The following is a 22,186-nucleotide window of genomic DNA, read 5'->3' as shown; positions in this document are numbered from 1 at the left end:
AATATTATTGAGATAAATTACATAAATTTAGCAAAGTATTTAACAAGAGCTCTCACAAAAGCCTTTTGGCTAAGATGGAGGTAGGATAGTCAGTCATATGCTTAGATGAATTCAAAGCTGGTTAGATGGAAGAACCAAAAGTGTCGTCATTAATAGTTTGATGACCACTTGGAATGATGTTTCTATTAGAGTGCCCCAGACATCTATCCTTATCTTTATGATATTTAAAACTTTTAACAGTGACTTAAAGGCATAGATTGCATTACAAATAATAGGATTATCAAATTTTCACCTGACACAAAACTAGAAGGAATAGTTGCCATGTTTTATGATAGGACAAGGATCCAAAAATATCTTAGGTTTGAATGTTGGATCAAATATAATATGATAACTATAAAAAATATTTTAAAATCTTATATTTAGATAAAAAAACTTCATAACTATAAGATGGATCAGAAATGAAAGATAGAAATTTACCTGAGGAAAAAATAAAGATCAATTTTAAAAGCAGGCCAAAGATCAATATGTATCAGTAAGTATATAATATGGCAAACAAGAAAAAAATAAAAAAGTCTAATGTACTCTTAAGGTACATTAAGAGAAGCAGAGTGTCCAGGACTAAGGAATTGAGAGTGTCACTATACAATTCCCTAGTAGAACCACCAATATTTAGTTCCAGGCACCATATATTAGGAAGCACACTGATAAACTGGAGAGTTTCCCTCTGGATGCCAGAACAAACAGGATGGTGAAAGAATTAATGATTATGCTATGCAAGAGGATAGGCTAAAGGAATTGTAAATATGATCTAAAGAGGGAAAACTCTTGAGGAGTTGGCAGAGGGGGAGAGTATAAAATAGCTGTTTTCAAGTGTTTGGAGGGTTATCATGCAGGAAAAAAAAAAAAGATTAGACTTTTTATTGGTGGCTCCAGAGGATGGGACTTATAGAAACAGAATAAAGTTGTATCAAGGAAGATTTGATTCAATGTAGGTAAAAATTACATAACAATTGAAGGTATGCAAAAGTTGAATAGGTTACCATGTGGAGGAGTACAGTTCTTCTCACTGGAAGCAAAGAATGGATTACTACTTATTGGAGACACTGTAGAGGGGATTCTTATCGAATTGCATGTTGTACTAGAAATTCTCAGAGGTCTTTTCTGACCCTGAGTGTCTAATCCCTTGAAATAACCAAGGGTAAGAGGATAAGTGGAGAGAACAGCATACTCTGATATTACTTCCCAGTGTAGAGAGAAAGGAGGAAGAAAAATCCCTGATATATTTTCTTCCCAGTAAAAAATTTACAATTTTTTCAGAATATCTATGTGAGTTTCATATAGATTGCATATTCACCTCCAACACCTGTTACATAATATACAGTGTTTATTGATAGTAAATCTATATAGAGTTCATCTTATATGCACATTATCAGTTGTATGTCATTTTTACCAGAATGCAATATATTGACCTTTTATCAATCAGTGTCTGCTTGCTACATGGGTGGCATGTTTTTTTTCATTCAAAAAAAAAAATCAAATACCAGCTATTGCTACTCCTACTATTTCCATATGACATCTATATGATAAGCAATTATAGGTACAAATGACAACCAATGCATTTCATTGTCATTTCATTAGTTCAACCTGGTACAGGAGAACGAGTAGTGTCTCTGGAGTCCGAGGACCTATGACCTCATCTACAGAATGAAAAAACTGGACTAGATGGCCTCCCAAGGTCCTTTGCAACCATATATCTACAGAAGCCTTGGCAATTCAATCAACTTTCCTACTCCTTTGTTTCCTCAATTATAACATGAGAGTTTTGGATTAGATAATGAATAATGTTAAGTAAGATAATTAGGAAGTTAGGACAAGGAGTACTTCTTAAATCCAAACATGACTTCAGACATTAGCTGTGTGACCCTGGGCAAGTCACTTAACCTTTGTCTGCCTCAGATTCCTGGACAATAAAATAAAGATAATAATAGCACTTTGTTGATAGGATTAAATAAAATAATAACTGTAAAGTGCTTAGTGTAGCATCTGACCCATAATAGGCACTATATAAATGCTGATAGGGGAGGGTCAGAAAATGGTTTGACAAAAGGTGAGGACACCCCAGGGAGTGCAGTAATGAATGGCTGTTATTTCCCTTCCAACTCTTGAACTATGATCATATGAAAAAAATACTTATTTTCATTTAACATTGTAATGTTTTGTTATTAAGTCACTGTCTATAAAATAAAGAGCTTACTAACAGACATCCAGTTAGGCAAAGACAGACCAACTGACTTCTTTGTCCATTTTCATTCCAACCTGGCCTCCCTACTCATAGCCAGGGCCACCATACCAGGCCATCTAACAGCACACAGACCTAATTGCTGATTATAATGATGGCTTTGAACTATCAAAGAAAGGTTAACTTAGACTGCAGAATACATTTTAGGACTGCCACACCTTAAAGGAATTTTGGTGATTAAAGGTTAAGTTTTAATTAAATGTAGAAAGTTCTCTCCTGTAGAACAAAACAATTCATTCCCTGATGACACACAGTTAATGAGGTGTGACTGTAGTAAGCTTCTCTGTCCATTTTAAATATATGTGTCAAAAACTGGCTAGCTCTTTTGCATACAAACGCATATGTTATGAAGCCACAAAATAAGACACTATAATGTTACTCAGTTTCAAGATTTGTTAACTTGGTAAACATAAGTCTCCCTGCTAAGCTGGAAAGGACTAATAAGAACACTCTCTTTTATTAGATAGCTAGCTCAAGAGCTACTTAGAATCTGGATAAGGGTAAGTGGTAATTACCTGAGAGTACATAGAGACAAGACAGAGAAAAACAGAATATATTTTCCCACGTTTACATATCTATTTGTAATTCCAAATGGATAGGGAACAGTTAGCTCAGAGGTGTAAGAGGGAGAAAATATGATGACATTGCTATTACTTATTAAGCATAGCAGTCACGATTTTGAGATAATTGCCAAGAGCTTGCATTTGGTTGAATTTCCTAATTTAGCCAAATACAATATTAATGTGCTCTGTAAACTCTCATAAATAGACCCACAGAATGAATACATCAGAGTTAACCCTAAAATAATGCAATAAATTTGGAGGAATTATTTTACTTTGCAACTTACAACTCTTCAGTGTTTATGTGGTAACTTGCATCTGCTGAAAAGTAAGGTCTTGCTCCAAGTAAGCTCTCTTTCATTTATTAAAACACCAATACTCACAAGTCTTAGTTGATTGGAATTAAAATCAATAGGAGAGCCTCAGAGGGAAAAAAATGAAGCAATTAAATGTGCATACAAAGACTATTTCCCAGGAACCCTCACAGGGGTATATAAAACAATTCAGTCAAATATATAACTATTGGAAGCTTTCAGAACTGCTTTTTGTCTTGAGCCTAACAGGCAAAAAGCATCAAAGACATAAGTTTTCCATAGAAATACCTTGGGAAGACTCTTTGCCAAGGCCTAAGTCTTTGGCTACTTATTCTAGGCACCTGTACTTTAGAGGCAACAGGCAACACAGAGCTTCAGCACTGAGAAAGATGAAATAGCATTCCATGGAAGCTCTGCCCAAGAAGGGGTTCTAAGCCTGAAATGATTTCTGCCTTGTTAAAGGCAAAAATAGCACAACTTATCAATGTGGAATTTAGAGAGGTTTTATTAGCATATAAACACCAATTTCTGTATATTTCACATTTTTCCTATAACTTTTTTTTTGTATTCTGAATTCAGTGGATTTGCCATGACTCAAAGCAAACATACTTAACAAGAGATTATATCATCAAAGAACAAATGAAAGAATTAATAAATGTAAAATTAATTGGTTTTTTAAAAAAGTATTCATGTTCTTTGGCCCACTGGTAGGCATATACCCCAAAGAGGTCAAAAATGGAAAGGAAGATGCCATATACATACCCTCATAGCTGCACTTTTTATAATACCGAACAGCCAGAGACAAAGTTGACACTCATTAGTTAAAGAATGGCTCAGCAAAGTGTTGTACATAAATATAATGGAATATTACTACATCATAAGAAATTTTGGATATGAAAAATATAAATAATCATGGGAAGACATATATTAACTGATATCAAGTAGAGTAAGTAGAATCAACAAATCAGTATACATGGTGACCAGAACAATATAAATGGAAAGAACAACAAAAATAACCAAAACTGAATTAAATGCTGAGTAATTATATTGATTGTGCTTGACCCTGAAGAAGAGATATGAGACTGTGTCTCCCTCCTTTGCAGAAGTGGGAGATTATAGGTGTGAAATATTATTTATGCTTTTAGACTAGATGGAGTATTGTTTAGTTTTGCTAAACTGTTTTTTTCCTCTCCTTTTTATTCTTTGTTAGAAGGGATAGCTCTCTGTGTAGGGAAGGAGGAAAGGATATATTTGGAGATGTAAAATAATATTAAAAGATATCAATAAAAATTGAGTGCTCCATTTGGAAATCAAAGACAAACTACACACAGGTTCATTTTAAGAAGTGACGATTTAGGGGGGCAGCTAGGTGGCTCAGTGAATAAAGCGCTGGCCTTGGAGTCAGGAGGACCCGAGTTCAGTTTCAGCCTGAGACACTTAACACCTACACAAAAATACTAGCCGTGTAACCTTGGACAAGTTACTTAACCCCAAATGCCCTCCAACAGGCAAAAAAAAAAAAAAAGTGACAACTTATGGGTGGAGCCAAGATGGCAGAGTAAAAGCAGGAACTTGCTTAAGCTCCTCCTCCAACCACCTCCAATACCTGTGAAAAAATGACTCTAAACAAATTTTAGAGCTGCAGAACCCACAAAGTGACAGAGAGAAACAAATCTCCTGCTGAAAGTAGCCTGGCAGGCTGCCAGGAAGGGTCTACAGTCCTGTGTGAGCCACATGTAAAGCCAAGCATGAGCAGCTCTCCAGAGGACTGCTGCTGTGAACAACTTTAAGGTTCTGATCACAGAGTATAGTGAACTCTCTTTTTAATCAGTAATGAACTAAGACAAAACATTCACAGAAACCAAATACAGCATTCACAATGTTATAACATAACAACTTATCACTAAAGTGTGGTCACATAGTGTTCACCAAAGTGGCCACATAGTTTTAAGCAAAAGATATCATTCAGTAAGTCCTTAATCATTCTTAAGGAGCAAACCTCCTTAAGGTACACAAACAATCATTCAGTAAGTCCTTAACTCAATCATCCTTAAGGAACAGGCCTCCTTAAGGGACACAAAATACAAAGGTCAAAGTTCTCCACCCCTAGGTCACAGTAAATCATGATCTTCTCAGTCAGCATTAAGTACCTAAGAATAAGTCTTTTCGTCTTGACTCAAGGCTGGCTCTCAGATTCCATGGTTCCTCTTCCATGGCCCCAGCTCCTGCTTGAATCTAACCAACTATCACTTGGATTCAAAGGCAGGCAGCTCTCAGCTCCTTATCCAGCTCCTCATCCAGTTCTCATTCCCTATTGAAGCTCTCAGTGTCCAGTCTACCTCAAGTCCTTCACAGTTTCTGTTCCTGAGAAGACAAAGCTTAACAGAGACAAAACAACATTCTCACATTGCCGGCACCATCATCAATTCACTTTCTGCCTGTGAAATCAACACAGACCCACAAAGTCTGAGAACTCAATACAAATTGTCAGTATAGTCCCAGGGCCTCCAAAACCCTCTTCCATGACTTCACAAGTTTCCTCCTTCTCAGCTCTGCCACCACAAGTGTTCTCTCCTCAGTTCTGCCCTTTCCCAGCTTGGGCTTCTCTTTATATATGGTCATTAGCTCTACCCTGTTCAGCCCCTTCCTGTTGCATCAGCAGGTTCCTGCCACGGTGGGTTTCACAAGTTCTGTTTCTTAACAAAGACTTGATATAATCATGGGCAAGGCTCAAAGGAAACTTGAACTGCAACAAGGTGCTAAATAATTAAATAGCTGAAACAAGGTGCTAAGTACTTCTTTGCTTGCTCTTGCACCATGCTGGCCCAGACTTATGGCCCAGACTGGCTGGAGCACACTTCAGGACAGTGAGTCACCAGCAGCTGTGACAGTTTCCAGACTTCTCAACCCATAAACACCAAAGAGGAAGTAAATGTCAGTAGGGAACTCTGCTGGAATGGGGTGAGAGAAGAACACAGTTCAGCTCCTGCCCCCGGAGCAACAGAGGTGGCAGCAGCAGCACAATGGTTATAGTTGCTGCAGCATGGTTGCCTCCAGAGCTTCTGGCCTGCAGATCATAGAGTGACCAAGCAACTATTCAGAGGGTAATCACTCTTGCTTTGTCCTGCTTGGATGTGGGTCACAGTTTTGAGTGTTGGTCCTGGGGTGAGGAAAGCTAGTGTGCCAGAGCTTGTGGTGGCTGTAGAGAAGGTGCCCTCCTCATAGCTCTGACAACAGCTCTGTCAACAATTGTGAAAACATCAGCAATTTGGGACACAGCTCTCTCCACTCTGGAAGTAAAGTTCTACTGGGGCAAAAAGCTCAAAAGTCAAGTAATTAACTGGCAACATGAGCAAGCCGAGGAAATGCAGTCAGACTATAGAATCCTTTTTTTGGGAACAAAGAGGATCAAAACATGGAATCAGAAGAAGACAACAAAGTAAAAACTCCTGCATCAAAAGCTTCCAAGAAAAAATGTGAATTGATCGCAGGACATGAAGGAGCTCAAGAAGGATTTTGAAAATCAAGTAAGAGAAGTAGAAGAAAAATTGGGAAGAGAAATGAGAATGATGCAAGAAGATCATGAAAAACAAGTTAACAATCTGACTGAAGAAAATAGCACCTTAAAAAATAGACTAACTCAAATGGCAAAAGAGGTCCAAAAAGCCAGTGAGGAGAAAAATACCTTAAAAAGCTGAATTGCCCAGATGGAAAAGGAATTTCAAAAGCTCATGGAAGAAGATAATTCCTTCAAAATTAGATTGGAGCAAATGGAAGCTAATGACTTTATGAGAAACCAAGATGCTTAAAAACAAATCCAAACAAATGAAAAAATAGAAGGCAATGTGAAATATCTCATTGGAAAAAACACTGACCTGGAAAATAGAACCAGGAGAGAGAATTAAAAATTGACTACCTGAAAGCCATAATAAAAAGAAAAGAGGCTAGACATCATCTTTCAAGAAATTACCAAGCAAAATTGTCCTGATATTCTAGAACCGGAAGGCAAAATAGAAATTGAAAGAACTTACCAATCACCTCTCGAAAAAGATCCCAAAAAGAAAACTCCTATGAATATTATAGCCAAATTCCCAGAGTTCCCAAGTCAAGGAGAAAATATTATAAGCAGTCAAGAAGAAGCAATTTGAGTATTGTGGAAACACAATCAGAATAACACAAGATTTAGCAGCTCCTACATTAAGGAATTGAAGAGCTTGGAATATGATATTCTGGAGGTCAAAGGAGCTAGGATTAAAACCAAGAATCACCTACCCAGAAAAACTGAACATAATGCTTCAGGGGAAAATATGGTCATTTAATGAAATAGGGGATTTTCAAGCATTCTTGATGAAAAAACTAGAACTGAAGAGAAAACTTGACTTTTAAATACAAGAAGCAAGAGAAGCATGAGAAGTTAAACAGGAAAAAGAAATCATAAGGAATTTATTAAAGTTGAACTATTTACATTCCTACATGGAAAAACTATAATTCTCACTCTTGAGACTTTTATCAGTATGAGGATAGTTGAAGGAAATATAAATGTATACATATATATGCATAGGAGAGTGTATATGTGTATAAATATATATGTGTGTGTATGTGTTTACATGTATACATAGACAAAGGGCACAGGATGAGTTGAATATAAAGGGATGATATCTAAAAAATAAAATTAACACGTGATAGAGGAACATATTAGAAGGAGAAAGGGAGAGATAGAATAGGGTAAATTATCTCATATAAAAGAGGTAAGAAAAAACTATTACAATGGAGGGAAAGAGCAGAAAGGTAAAAGGGAATGTGTCAACCTTACTCTCATTGAATTTGGCTTAAGGAGGGAATAACATACACACTGATTTGGGTATCTAACCCTACAGGAAAGTAGGGGGGAAGAGGATAAGAGGGTGGATGACAGAAGGAAAGGCAGACTGGGGAAGAGGATTGTTAGAAGTAAAAGCTTTTGAAAAGTGACAGGGTCAAAGGAGAAAATAGAATAAGTGGGAGGTGGGATAGGATGAAGGAAAATATAGTTAATCTTTCACAATATAATTACTATGGAAATGTTTTGCATATCTACCCAGGTACAACCTATATTGAATTGCTTGTCTTCCCAGTGGGGGTGGGTAAGGAGGGAAGAAGGAGAAAAAATCTGGAACTAAAAGTTTTAAAAACAAATGTGAAAAAAGTTTTTTACATGCAACTGGGAAATAAGATATACAGGCACTGGGGTATAGAAATCCATATTTCTCTACTAGAAAATTAGGCGGGGGGATGGAGGAGGATATAAAGAGAGAACAGATGGGGGAAAGGGTATTCAGTAGGCTCCCTATCTTGGGGTGGGGGTAAGGGAAAGATAAGGAGAAAATTTGCAATTCAAAATCTTATGGAAATGAATGTTGAAAACTAAAAATAAATACATTAAAAAAAAGAAGTGATAACATACATAATTTTAGAAAAATGGAAAATGATTTGAAAAGGAATACCTTTTTATATCTATGTTCCAAAGAATGCTTAAAAGAATAAAAGTGTTACCTTAAAACTCATTCTTTTAATAATAATAATATGTTAGTCTAGATCAAGGTGGGGAACCAGTGGCCAGGCCACATGGGGCCCTCTAGGTCCTCTATTATGGTCCTTGGAAGTTTGGATTCCATCAAAGGGGCACACTTGAGGACCTAGAGGGCCATATGTGGCCTTGAGGCTGCAGGTTCCCCACTCCTGGTCTAGATAATCCAGAAAATGGTCTGTTATTAACAAATAACAGGTCTGTTGGATTATGCAAACAACTGATTTGACTGATTTTTTAAAAATTATATAACTAGGAGTTATCTGAAATAATTGCCAAGTTTGTCAAAATAGTAAGAATATATAAATTAGTACTTTATATTCAACACTGCCCCAATTAGTCCTTTTTGGAGATGGTTTAATGGGTAGAATTCTAGACTTAAAGAAAGACAGCCTTGGGTTCAAATCCCACCTCTGACAAATATTAACTGTGTAAACCATAAGCTAGCCAGAGGCTTATTTTCTGGGTTCTCAATTTCTTCATCTGTATTACCTGCTTTATAGGGTTGCTATGAGGCTAAAATGAGATAATGTATGTAAAATGTTTTGCAAACTTCAAAAAGCTACATAAATGTCAGCTATTATCATTAAATGTTTTTATACTAATGCACCATTAGACTAAATGGTTCCTGAGGCAATCTGTCACCTTTTACAGGCCCTCAGTTCTTGGGTTCTTTAGAACCTCTCTGTAGCTATTCATTAGTCCAAGTAAAGTTTGTTTTGTGAATACTAAAACTGAAATAAGTATTAGATTTTTCCAGACTCTACAATCACTAAGGTGGAAATCATAGGATCCTAGGCTTTTTCTTCTCTTAGAATTAGAACTCTTACAACTTCTTAGCAGCTAAACTATTTTTTTAGGCTAAAATCAAACAATAGTAAGTTTGTTCATGGAATGTCAAAGGGAAAGGTATCATAGATGATGACCTCTGGTCCTCTTATAACTTTAACAATATGATACTATAAAACATGAAAAAGGCAATAAATGTAAATAGTGAAACTAGCAACAAATCAGCTTAATTTCTTTCTTGTTATAAGGAACTGGACAAGAAAACATTAAATAGGAGAATAATAATTTAGATTTTAATTTTCTTCCGGTGAATATACCACTGTGGTAGTTACAGAACAGGTAGTGATCACACTTTTAAAATTATATCATTTTCCTCTTGATGGTATCTGTTAAAATTGCTTCACAATAGATATCTAAAAGGAAATTACAACTTCTGAGCACAACATTTAGCAACAACCTAATCTTGTTTTTTGCTACTCATTATGGCGACTATTTATTTCAGATCTATATCTGGCTGTGTTCTGTTTCCCAAACAACTTTGGACCACACAACTATCTACCAAGTTAGATTGGTCCATGTTTTATTGAATTTTGTCATCTATTGGTCGATCCATATTGGTGAAGTGGTAATTTATTTTTTAAATCACAGAACAGGATTTGCCATTCAGTGGTCATCTAATTCATGTGCCTGCCTCCAGACAGGACAATGCCTAATTTATCTAAGACAGGGAGCTACAAATCCCATAACTAAAGAACTCTAGCTATATACAATACTAGAACTCTTTCAGTAAACAAGCCTATTTATCAAGGAGTACCATAGAATAAAATAGTACAATTAATTAGCTCTTGAATAAAACATCCCTTAAAATGTTTCACCTTTTATTCTGTGTTCTTTTTAGATGTATGCCATCATTACTGTGTGAATTCTGAATCATGCACCATTGCAGACGATGGAAGCGTAGAATGTGTTTGTCCCACTCGCTATGAAGGAACAAAATGTGAAGTTGACAAGTGCCTAAGGTGCCATGGCGGCCACTGCATCATGAACAAGGACAGTGAAGATATACTATGCAAGTAAGTTCACACACTGCTCAATTCAGCCGAAGTAGGTGCAAAATCGCATAGCCATTAGTAAGCAATAAAATGTAGAATAAATCTTAATATCTCTATAAAATGATTGTGGATGAGTAAGCTTCCAGACAGAAAGCTGCATATTGTTTTATTTATTTTTTTAATGGTTAGTCACGAAGTCAAAGTGCACATTTTCTTAAAATCTAATTATCCCTCAGGTAAAGGAAATTGTCAAAACAATCACTACATGGAATGTTTCCGGAGATAGCCTCTAAAAATTGTGGAATTATGACATTATAAAAAGTTGATATAGAATATTACTGCATTTTTAAAAGCTGCATTAGTTTCTGTGTTAATGGTGCAAGTTTTGCAGTTTAAAAAAATAATATAACATCTTTGCAATAAAAAGCAGGCTAAACTTGAAGTGACAGGATCTCAGTTCTAATCACTGGCTCTGCCATTTCCTCCCCCTATGAAATGGAGCAATTCACTTAATCTACGACTTTCACATCTCTGATTTCACACTTGTAAAATTAGGTGTTTGGATTAGATAACCTTTATTGCCCCTTCCATCTCCAGATCTAGGTTCATCTAGGAAACACTATTAAGAAATATCATCAGGTCAGAAATTATAGAACTGAAAAGGAACTTATAAATTGTTTGACTCAACCTACCCATTTTGAAGATGTTGAAACTGAGGCCCAGCAGAGATGTTAAAGGGGTTTGCTGAAGTCATACATCTAGTAAATAGTGTACCTAAAGGAACTATAAAATAGGCACCTGCACCTTCTGTTTTGATGGAAAAAAATTGTCAGTTCATTGGATATTATCATTTAGATCAATTTAAGCTAACGGAATATTATTTTCTGGAAAGCTTGACCAAAAGGAAAAAAATAAAAACACCGCTAGGCTTTGATTTTTCTTAGATGCTATTTTGGCCTTTGGCTTAAACAGTGAAGTAGATAAATGCTCCCACCACTATAGGAAGGCTAAAGGCTAATGTTATTCATTTGCTATCATAAAACAAGTTTATAACATTGAGGTTAGAGATCAAATGTCACTGGAGACTTCCTTTGAAAGGATTTTAAAAGAAGGACTTTTAAAGGACTAGGCTCTATCAATTGCCTTGGTTTTGAGTATAATAAAGACAAATATGTGATGGGAGAGCATGAGATAAAGTTTTCATGCCACAATTTAAAGTGTCTGCACTGATAATTGTGTCAACACTGAGTTATGCAGGTCTCCCCAAACAAGTACTAATAAAACTTTGTTACAGTCGAGACTAACATGTTTTATTCTGATTTTTCTTTTTTATTCACTCTCATTTTTGCTTTCATGATGAACATGCCTGATGTTATTGTTATGGATGACATTTAGTGACATGTAAAAATTCCGTGTGTGTGTGTGTGTGTGTGTGTGTGTGTGTGTACACACTAGTTTTTGAAAAGCACAGTATTACTTTGAAATAAAAGAGTGAAAATGATCATTTGGAAAGCTAGAATTTTAGTAAACACAAGCAAAAGAGCTCTTTTGTTTGATTCTTGAAGCAAATAGCCTAATTGCAATCAAGATCATTCATGAGCTTCAGCAGGTCTTTGTAATAAAATTTAAAATACATTCCAGAGCTGGGTACAAAAGATACAAAAGGCACCATGCTCCATGTTGACTTCCCATCTGGTCAGCCTCCTGAGGGTATGAAGGGAAGAACCTTCCCTCAGATATCTTCCAGGGACTATGCTTCCACCCCTGCAGTGTGAGGAAGGCAGGAATCAAATTCTATTAAACAAAAAAAGGAAGAAAGAAAGAAAGCAAAAAGAAAAGTAAACATTCCCATCTTTCCTGTAGAAAGAAAAGGATCCTGAAAAAATTATAATTTCTGAAATTCATTGAGACTACAGAAGGAGATCCTGATTCACAGAGAAGTTGTCCAGAGTCTTGACCCCCATTTCCTCTTCTCCGGACCACTAATGACCCAGGCCCAACCAGAGAAAGCCATTTTCTTCTCTTTTGAGATTTAGATGGACCTTTATCTAAACAACAAAAAAAAAAAATAGCAGAAAACATTAATAGTAATAGAATATACATAATTCTAAATATTTTGAAGACCTTTGGGGATTGTGTATTTAAAAATTATTAAATAGAAGTCATTAATAGTGAATAAATAATGGGTTCCTTGAAATATGTCTACTAAAATAAGTTTTTTTGGAAATATTCTGGAGAATAACTGAATATGGCTTCACCAAAATAAATAAATAATTGTTTTGGTATTCTAGAGTTACCTTAGCTAAAATTAGTTTTCTCTTGTATAGAGCCTTTCATCTTGGCATCAAAGAATTGTTCCCAAAGTCATGATAGAATCCTTGTTTCAAGGATAACAATCAGAGACTACAAGACTTGAAACAAAATTGCAACATAACAAGAACATCCTGCATAACTTATTCAAGCTTGTTCATGCTATCATCTAGAGCTGTGATTAGATATGGGAAATTAGGCTTTGTAACTCCCAGGCTCATGCTATGTCCACTAATGCAGATTCTCTGTTGAACATCATAAATGTAATCACTGTAGCAGAACTCCTCTCATATTCCTGTGGAAAACTAAATAAATATTGGTGAAGTCAAAGTTGATTACAGTTTTGAATTGAAGAGATAATATCCCTGTGATATAAACTGGGGTGGGAATTCTTTTATTTTATTTTTTTGGTCTTCCAAATAACTTGTAATTAGCTCATGAAAAGTAATATACCAGAAATAACATAGGTATACACTTCCTAAGAGAGAAATTATTATGGAAATTTCATTTTAAAATATAAGTAGTACTCTTCTGTGCCTACAAATGATGTGGACATATACTTTTTAAAAAATTCTTATAATCTTCTTTCTCTTATCTAGGTTTTAAATTAGGTGGGATTTGGTGGTTATGAAAAGTGTGCCTTTGGAATAACCTAGGAATATAAAGAATCACATGTATATATACATATATGTGTGTATATGTAAATGTATATGTATATACATATGTTTCTGTTATATGTGTGTATGAGAGAGAGTGAACATTATGTGATACAATGAATAAAACATTGAATGTGGTATCAGAAAGATTAGAGTTTAAATCCAGCTTCAGGTGTTTACTACCTGTGTGACCCTGGGCAACTCCCTCAACTTCTTTCTGCCTCAGTTTCTGTAAAATGGAGATAATAAAGCCCACTTGCTGGTTTTCTACTTGTTGTGAGAATAAAATGAGATAATATTTGTAAATGGTTTTGCAAGCCTTGAAGCATTGTACAAATGCTAGTTTTTATTGTCAGTTAATGTAATCGTGGGGAAAAAAAAACTTGTTAAAAGGAAGGGGGGGGAAGAATAAAATATCCTTTTCATGTCAAATTCTGCAGTGTTCTTTCCAAGTCAGTACTAGAGGGGGAAAATCTAGGGTGTCCTATTCTTATAGATTTAGTCCTTTGATTTAAAAAAAAATCACTTTGAATCTATCAATTTTTAATGAACAGCTACTATATCGTAAGAAGCAGCTAGGTGACTCAGTGCAGAGAGGGTTGGATCCCGAGTCAGGAAGACCTGAGTTCAAATCCAGATTTAGACACTTCCTAGTGGTGTGAACCTGAGCAAATCACTTAATCTTTGTTTACCTTAATCCCCTGGAGAATGAAATGACAAAGCACTCCAGTATCTTTGCCAAGAAAAAAAACATGGCCACTATTGGCGTGCTATAGTCTACAGGTTCTTAAAGAGCTGAACATGCCTGAACAACAGCAAAAACAACCCTGTGGTAGGTCTGGGATTTCCAAAGAGGCATTACACGTCCTCCAGTCATAAATAAAGGGAGAAAGAAACCACAGTACTTCTTTAGGACAAGAACTATTGGAAAGCCACCACCAAAGAAATTTAAATAGGGCCTGGGCTATGACATTTTCCTATATGTTAAGATGAAACTGAAAATGTGTAGATGATCATTTGCAGTGCCACAAACATTAGCATTAGTCAGTCATTTCAAAAACTTTTAAAACATGAAAATAAGTTTCCATAATTAATCGTTTCTTCCCCATTTCTGTACTTTCTGTGTCATTTAAAAGTCTCCTTAAAAGCCAAGCACCAACACTTAATTTGGAGCTTACAACCTATTTGAATTCAATTCATCCTTGGGGGAAGGAAGAGAATTTGGAAGTATATGTACTTAGCTTTTGAGCATTTTAGCATTGGAAGGAAGCTCAGAGGTGATCTAATATAACCCATGCCTGAAGCTTTATTCCTTTCTTTAGCCCCAAGAAATGCTTATCTAGCCCCTAACTGAAGATCTCCAATGAAATAGAACATATTGTCAATGATTCTGAGCACATATTCTCCCTAATTCTACCTCTACACCATCCCACAGAAAGCTAGCTATAACAGTGGATAGAGCAGTCAACCTAGAGGCAGGAACGGTTAAAATCTGGTTTCAAACATTTCCTAGCTGTGTGACCTTGTACAAGTCACTTAACCTCAGTAGGCCTGTCTCCATATCCGTAAATTATGGATAATTATAGTACTTATATCCCAGAGTTATTTTTAGGATCAGATAATATCTGAAAACCAAACCTCAAAGCAATGTATGCATGATAGCAATTATTATTTTTCTCCAGAAAAGAATTAGGAACAAATGTTTTCTCAAGCTCCCTCTGTGAATCCAGGGTCAGTGATCTCTATTTTACCATTCTGGCATAGTAATGAAAAATGCTGAAAAATAAAATAAAATTACCATTGGCCTTCCCTATACTATTAGGAAATGAAGTTGCCATGAATTATATTTGTCACCTTTTATTTTTCTGGCCTTCTTTGGATGCTCATTTTAATTGGTTATATTTATATAACAGCAACAACAGTTAAGCAAAGACTAAATACCCACAAATACTTCACATCTGCCATTTTTCCCAGGCCATTTTATACCTCCTCTAGTGATACTTTTTCAATTTAGAAATGATCATATTTAGTACTTAGCATTATTTTTTCCAGGGGTGAACTCTATTCTTCTAGTGTGGTGTGGTCTTTGACTCAACATCTAGGGTTGGGCAGTGCACACAGTATATACCTACCAGATCTTGTTTAATTGAATTAAATTAAAGGACTAGAAAAATGATATGACTATACAATAATTAAAGTGATTCTATAAATCTATAGGCAAACATTGTCACTTTATATTATTATATTTGCCATAATTTGAATTTCTTCATTTTATATTGACTAAGGACACAATAGGGTCCCCAGCTCATCCACTAAGTATATAGTCAAAGAACTCAAAGAGGCAGATTGCCTACAGGATATTATTTCTATAGTTTTCTCTAAGAATTTCTATAAGAATTGGAGCTTACAACTTGCACCCAATTCTGAAAATTCTTTGAACTGCATTTCTCCTTTATGGACTATGTATCCAAAGCATTGACTTCCAAGACACTTTGCTAACAGTAGTTTGATGTCCATCCCTCCTAGGGATGTGACCAGCCTTGACTACAAGGAGAGAAATTTATCAGTGCTGATGACTCCCTGAAGCATAAGAATTAGACATTATTCTTTTCTACAAATATAACTAGTATTGAATTATTTATGTCAACTAAGGTGTTAAATATGGGAGCTGTAAAAAGAAAAATATCGAATTATCACTTTTTCTCTTGTTTAAGAGAACTGGTGCCTCTAGCTAGCCTGTCTTACTGAAAACACACTGTCTACCCTTCTTCTACCATCCCAAGATGAACGTTTTCATCTGCAGCAGAGTCAGCTTTCAACTATAATGATTGAAATAACAATGGGATTTTTTTGTTTGTTTGTTTGTCACTGCAGTTGCACTAATGGAAAGATTGCCTCCAGCTGTCAGTTATGTGATGGCTACTGTTACAACGGTGGCACATGTCAGCTGGACCCTGAGACAAATATACCTGTGTGTTTGTGAGTATTTTAAATTGCAAGTGTGTCACAATGGGACCTGTGTGTGCATAGCAGCTCTGGTCTACCTCTTTCTTTTCTTGGTGGGTGGGGGTGGAGAGATACCAAATAAATGGATTCTTATGAACATGTCTCAGTCTTAGAATGCTAATATGGTCCAACTTCGGTTGGAGTGTGACAGAATGTCCTCATCTGCCAATTTAGTATTGCTAATGATATCATAAAGAAGAGTTCATTTAATTCTTAGCATCATGCCCATTTCAGACACTAGTAGATCTCTGAACTTGAAAATACAGGGGAAAATTGGGTTATTCTCCCCTGTTGTATTCAGATACATCTCAACTCCAGAGATAATCATCTATTATGAATGCTTTGGTACTTACAGCCATTCTTTTCAAAAGAACACGAGGCATCTTTTTAAATGTATAATGCTGTTTGATGTATGTATTGAATTTTAGAATGAAGCATTATATAAACCCATGCTATGAGATACCAACCCATGAAATCTCTGGCTCCTTAGGAATACATTAAACTGAATACACAAGAAGAATGCTATTGCAGTTTCCAAAATGCCACTAATAGTTCTCATAATATCCAGAATTCAGGGGATCCCTCTCTTCCACTTTCCCTCCCCTGGCCCTTTCTCTGGCAGGCCAGAGTTGGTAATCCCAAGCTAGGGCCCACTTGGCTTTTTAGGTTTACTGTCAGATATTCCTGACTTCTTGGGCAAGAGGATTGGATGTCCAGACACACTATGCCTGGGTTAATTTCCCCTACCATTCCAAGGTAGTGGGTTATGAGGGTGGTTGAAAGAGAACTGAGCATACTTGAAATGAGATCTTGATTCACATGTTACCATCTTTATATGCAATGATTTTAAAACATGTTTGGCAAAAAAGGCAGAATATTTATTTAGCTGTATTTTACTGAAATTCTGCAGATGCTCTATGGGGTTTAAAAGTCAGCGCTGTGACCAGAAAGTGAACCCTTGTGATTACTACTGTCAGAATGAGGGAATTTGCACTTTAACTGCGTTTAATGAACCAAGATGCAAGTAGGTTTAACCTTCCACTTACTGCTGCACATTTTGTGACATCATTTCAGGCCACAGTTCATTGGTTCAGATCATGCACATCCACATACATTTCACAATTTGTACTTGATCTCGGGGCTCATCTGTGTAATATACACTTAACCTTTGGATAGTAATGCCAGCAAGTGTGCTTAAATGTAGGTTGCTAGGATGTCTAGAATTGCATCAAAAAGAATAAAAAGGGAAAAAATTAGTCAAAGTGTTGAATAACTAAATCTGCCGAAAATATCAGATTTCCCTTTGACAAATAATTGAAATAAATAAGTTATTAAGAAAGGTTATTGCCATTTTATATGCTGATTTCTATCTGATGTTTAGCTTTCCATTCTAACGTTGATGAAGTAAATAATGTTATGTGGTTTCCCTGACTTATAGATAAATCTCTAAACTTAACATATATATCTTTAAAAAAGGAAATTGGGACATGATATAAAACATTAAAATAATGCTCTAGATTAAAAAAAACTTTTTCGTGATTCAATTTGTGGTAGGGCATTTTTTTTATTTTAATTTTTTTTTTAATCTGCTGTATTTCCTCTGAGAAATTGCAGTCACCTTTTGGAGGGGAACTATCAATCCTCATCAAAAAAGGAAACTATCTTTCCATTGTGCAGTTAAGCTTTAGAAATATATCATGTCAGGCATTCTCATTGATTCAAAATGCCATAGTCAGCAGCACTAGGCATCAAACCATTACTGAGATCTGATAGAACACCCACAGATTGTAGCACTGGAAGGCTTTGCCACTCTTCTAAACCTCAATAGGCTAAACCACTGCAACTGTAACTTTAAATGCCATCTGCCTGGTATCATATACCAAATAAATTACTTTGGTCATGCTGGTGTGTCCATTGCTTAATCAATAATTATAAAGCTTGAAAATTCATTAAAATACTCAAATCATTATCATATTTTTCTTAGAAAGTATTAGGACTTGCTAGACCAACTTCACCATAAATAATTCAACAATAGCAAAAGAAAATTAAAAGCCTTCCCCTCAAAATATTCTGTGGAAACTGTCAGTAAATTGGCTCAGTTATTACTTCATTCCCAACACCGTCTCCTATAGAAGGAGCAGAAGAAAACCTTTTCCCCTCATCCCCTCATAGATCATTGATGTAAAACTAGAAAAGACTTCAATGGCTTCTGATATGCAGGTCCAACCCCATCCTTTTATAAATCAATCCCAGAGAGATAAAGTGATTTATCTAATGTCACATATGTAGAAAAAGGAAAGACATGAATTTGAACCTAAAACCTCTGATTCTAAATCCAGCCTCTTTCCACTCTACCATACTGTTCCCTTGATTTTCTCCTGTTATACATCCTTGGAAAACAAATTTTCCTGGGAGAGGATAGACACTTCATAGTATTGCTAAATTCAGAGCTGACACTAAGGAAAAAAGCCAAAAATGAATGAAATGTTATTCTTTAGCAGTGCACAAACTGACCTGCTTGACTTTCTATTGCATCTGTATATCCCCAATTATCCCAATACTTTTCTTAGGCTCCTAGTATGTCCTTTCACCTTTCATCTGACTCATAGCTGTCCAGTATCTTGCTTTCTATTAGCTATCCACCATGGCTCTTTCAAAACATTAGCTGAACAATTGAAGTAATCTGGGAGGACATGCTATTGAGACAGAGTTGGGGGTTCTCTTTTCACTCCCAGCTTACCTCTGTACATTTTAGCAGGAGTCTTCAGAAAGTAATGTTTCTACCTTTATTTTCTGCCTCTAAATATTAGTCTCATGGTGAGAATTTCAGGTTAGGTAGAACAGAGGGGAATAGGGCAGGTAAAGACCTTTCACACCCTGGAAACAATCCTTTATTATATTGACACATAAGCTATCATCAGTATTTGTTTTATTTTTGAGAGAGAAAGCATCAAAAAGTCATGATGCCCAAGAGACAACTCTGTATATGTACATTTTCTCCAGCTCTAGTCGTAGACCCTGCCAGTTGGTGTCCCATGGAGGAAGGATTCTGTACCTCCAACCTAAAGAAGCCTCGGGCTACCCTGATGTCACAGATAACAGTCTCTTCTCCATATTAAGATACAAAGACAATTAAATTGACTGCTATTCTATTTTTTTTTTTTTTTGCTTTTTGCAGTATGACGGCAGGGCAATTGGGGTTAAATAACTTACCCAAGTACACAAGGCTAGTAAATGTTATGTGTGTCAGAGACTAGATTTGAACTCAGGTCCTCCTGACTCCAGGGCTAGTGTTCTATTCACTGTGCCATCTAGCTGCCCCAGACTGCTATTCTTAAAAACAGAAAACACAGATTTCAGTCTTTTATAGCCATGTATGCCGTGGAGTTTCCTTTAAGGAAAAGTTGGTATATGTAGTTTTCCAGAAAGGTTTCATAGAAACAAAGTTGCCTTATAAAGAAAAGACAGTGATTTGCTTGCTGTTGTCTGACAGCGCATTTCCCTTTGTCATAAAGTGAAGGAAACTATTTGAATTGTGCTGTACTTATATACATGTGAAAGGCAATAAAGCATTCGGATATATGGAGGTGACAGGTTTTCCACACAGAAGTTTTAATGACTGTATCCTTCAATTTAAGGAATAGATTTGTTCTTTGAAATCTTTCACTTTTGTCTCTTGATGGCCATTTTCACTTATTACCGTATGAATAAAATTCTACAAAAGGGAAAGAAAGCCTTGGAGAAAAGTTAAGAATGTGGCAGGGGTTTTCCTTTGTGTTTATTTGCAGAGAAATCTGTCAATTACAAATGCTAATGAGTTGAATACTTAAAATTATTTGAGTTTATAAATTCATATGAGTTACATTTGAGTTCTTAGGATTATTTATAGTGATGATATCGTTGTCATTAATATAAATGTGACAAATGTCTAAGCTCAGTTTTTACATTGCCTATCAGAAGTCTATACTAGGCAGATACTGAGATGTCTGCTCCCATACAGCTGCCCACAGCATAGAGGGTTAACATCAGGATTATGTAGAGACATCACAGACACCTATACATTGAACCTGTCCTTTGGGATACTAAGGGAAGCTAGTTTTTCCTGCTATGTAAATGTCCAATTTAGGCTTATTCATTTCTAAAAATGTGCTATCAAACTGATCAATCCCACAGTATCATCCAAGCAATCTTTGCTCTGGTTTAGTGCCTTTGGAGAGACAAAGGGAAGAAGAGAACAAGTCCGGATTCTTCCCATGAAGACTCTTCATTCTCATTTTATATGTGCCTTAAAGGAAAAGAAGGATTTCTGCAAACATTGACATAGAGAGATTATGCATCAAACACCAGAGATGGCCTGTCAGAATTTACAGAGGCGAAAGAATACATCACAAATTTGGATTAACTAGTATTATAATTGGTCTAGAATCTGGGGTTCATGAAAGGGATCACTATGAAAATAAGACTGGAAGGAGAATTTAGAATTTGGTTGTGAAGTATTAAATGCTAGGTTAAGGAGTGAGTGTTTAATCTTGTCTATGATCGGGAGCCACTAAAGTTTTGGGGGCAGGGGATTGGCATGTCAGATCTGTGTATTAGGACCATTAATTTAGCAAGACTATGAAGTTTGGATTGATTGGTAGGAGGAAGAGTGAAAACTGAATGGTATAGGGGAAAGAGCCCTGGTACCAGAGTCAAAAAATTTAGACTTGAGTTCTAGCCCCAACATTTACTAATTGGTTATACTGAGCAAAATATTTAACCTCTCTGGGCCTCTATTTCCACTTTTGTAAAATGACGATCATAACATTTTCAATATTTCTCTGACAGGGCTGATATGAGGAAAGCATTCTGGAAAAGCGTATTATATAAATGTGAATAATTATTATGACTCAGACTTTTTTCTTGGATAACTGGTGAAGTGATGATATCAACAGAAGTAGGAAGGTTTGAAGAAGGAATCAGTTTTGAGGAAGAAAGATATTGAGTTCAATTTTGCATATGTTGGATTTGCAGTAAGTAAGTTAGACAGTAAGACATTAAGCTAGAGTTGTACAACAGGCAAGGGAGATATAAGGGATATATACGTGTGTGTGTGTGTGTGTGTGTGTGTGTGTGAGTGAAAGAGAGAGACAGAGACGGAGAAACACAGAGCACAGATCTGTGATGTTCGATCTCTGACAAACTCCCCTTATTAGTACAGGTCAGCACTGTCTCTGCAATATAAGGTCTTTGAGAGATGTCTAGAGCACTGAGAGTTTAAGTGACTTGCACAAAGTCACACAACCAGTATGTGTAAGAAGTGGGACTTGAATGCAGATATTACTGATATGAAATCCCACTCATTCATTGTCTCTGTCTCTCTAGCTCTCTGTCTCTGTCTCTGCATGTCTGTCTTCATGTGTGTATTTATAGGTATATATTATACATATATGTACACATATATACATCTGCATGTTTATATGCATGTATATGTGCCTCTATACACATGTGCATGTGTGTATATATGTTCACACAATTATATATGTTACATATTGTATGTATTTGTCTACATATAATTGAATAAGAACTAATCTATCATTTCATCAGTATAGAAATGTCCCCACTAAGGAAATTTGTTTATCTAATGCAGGTCAC

At 35.9% G+C, this 22,186-nt stretch overlaps 1 protein-coding gene across 3 annotated transcripts in view; it reads left to right on the top strand.

Moving 5' to 3' along the window:
* Positions 1 to 22,186, top strand: part of LOC138176726 (low-density lipoprotein receptor-related protein 1B-like) — a 91,945-nt gene that overhangs the window by 20,870 nt on the left and 48,889 nt on the right. For 2 of the 3 annotated variants that reach the window (XM_069107549.1, XM_069107548.1), the window contains exons 2-3: positions 10,427 to 10,601; positions 16,421 to 16,525. In XM_069107549.1, coding sequence (XP_068963650.1) covers positions 10,427 to 10,601; positions 16,421 to 16,525 — 280 coding nt within the window. The remainder of the gene's footprint in view (positions 1 to 10,426; positions 10,602 to 16,420; positions 16,526 to 22,186) is intronic. The other variant, XM_069107551.1, reaches the window with a different exon arrangement.

Source organism: Petaurus breviceps, unplaced genomic scaffold (assembly GCF_028583685.1).
Source record: "Petaurus breviceps papuanus isolate PSGF00001 unplaced genomic scaffold, PetGlider_PUasm1.0 90145, whole genome shotgun sequence".
NCBI lineage: Eukaryota > Metazoa > Chordata > Mammalia > Diprotodontia > Petauridae > Petaurus > Petaurus breviceps.
The sequence above is the reverse complement of the archived record's forward strand: the minus strand, read 5'-3'. Positions and strand labels throughout refer to the sequence as shown.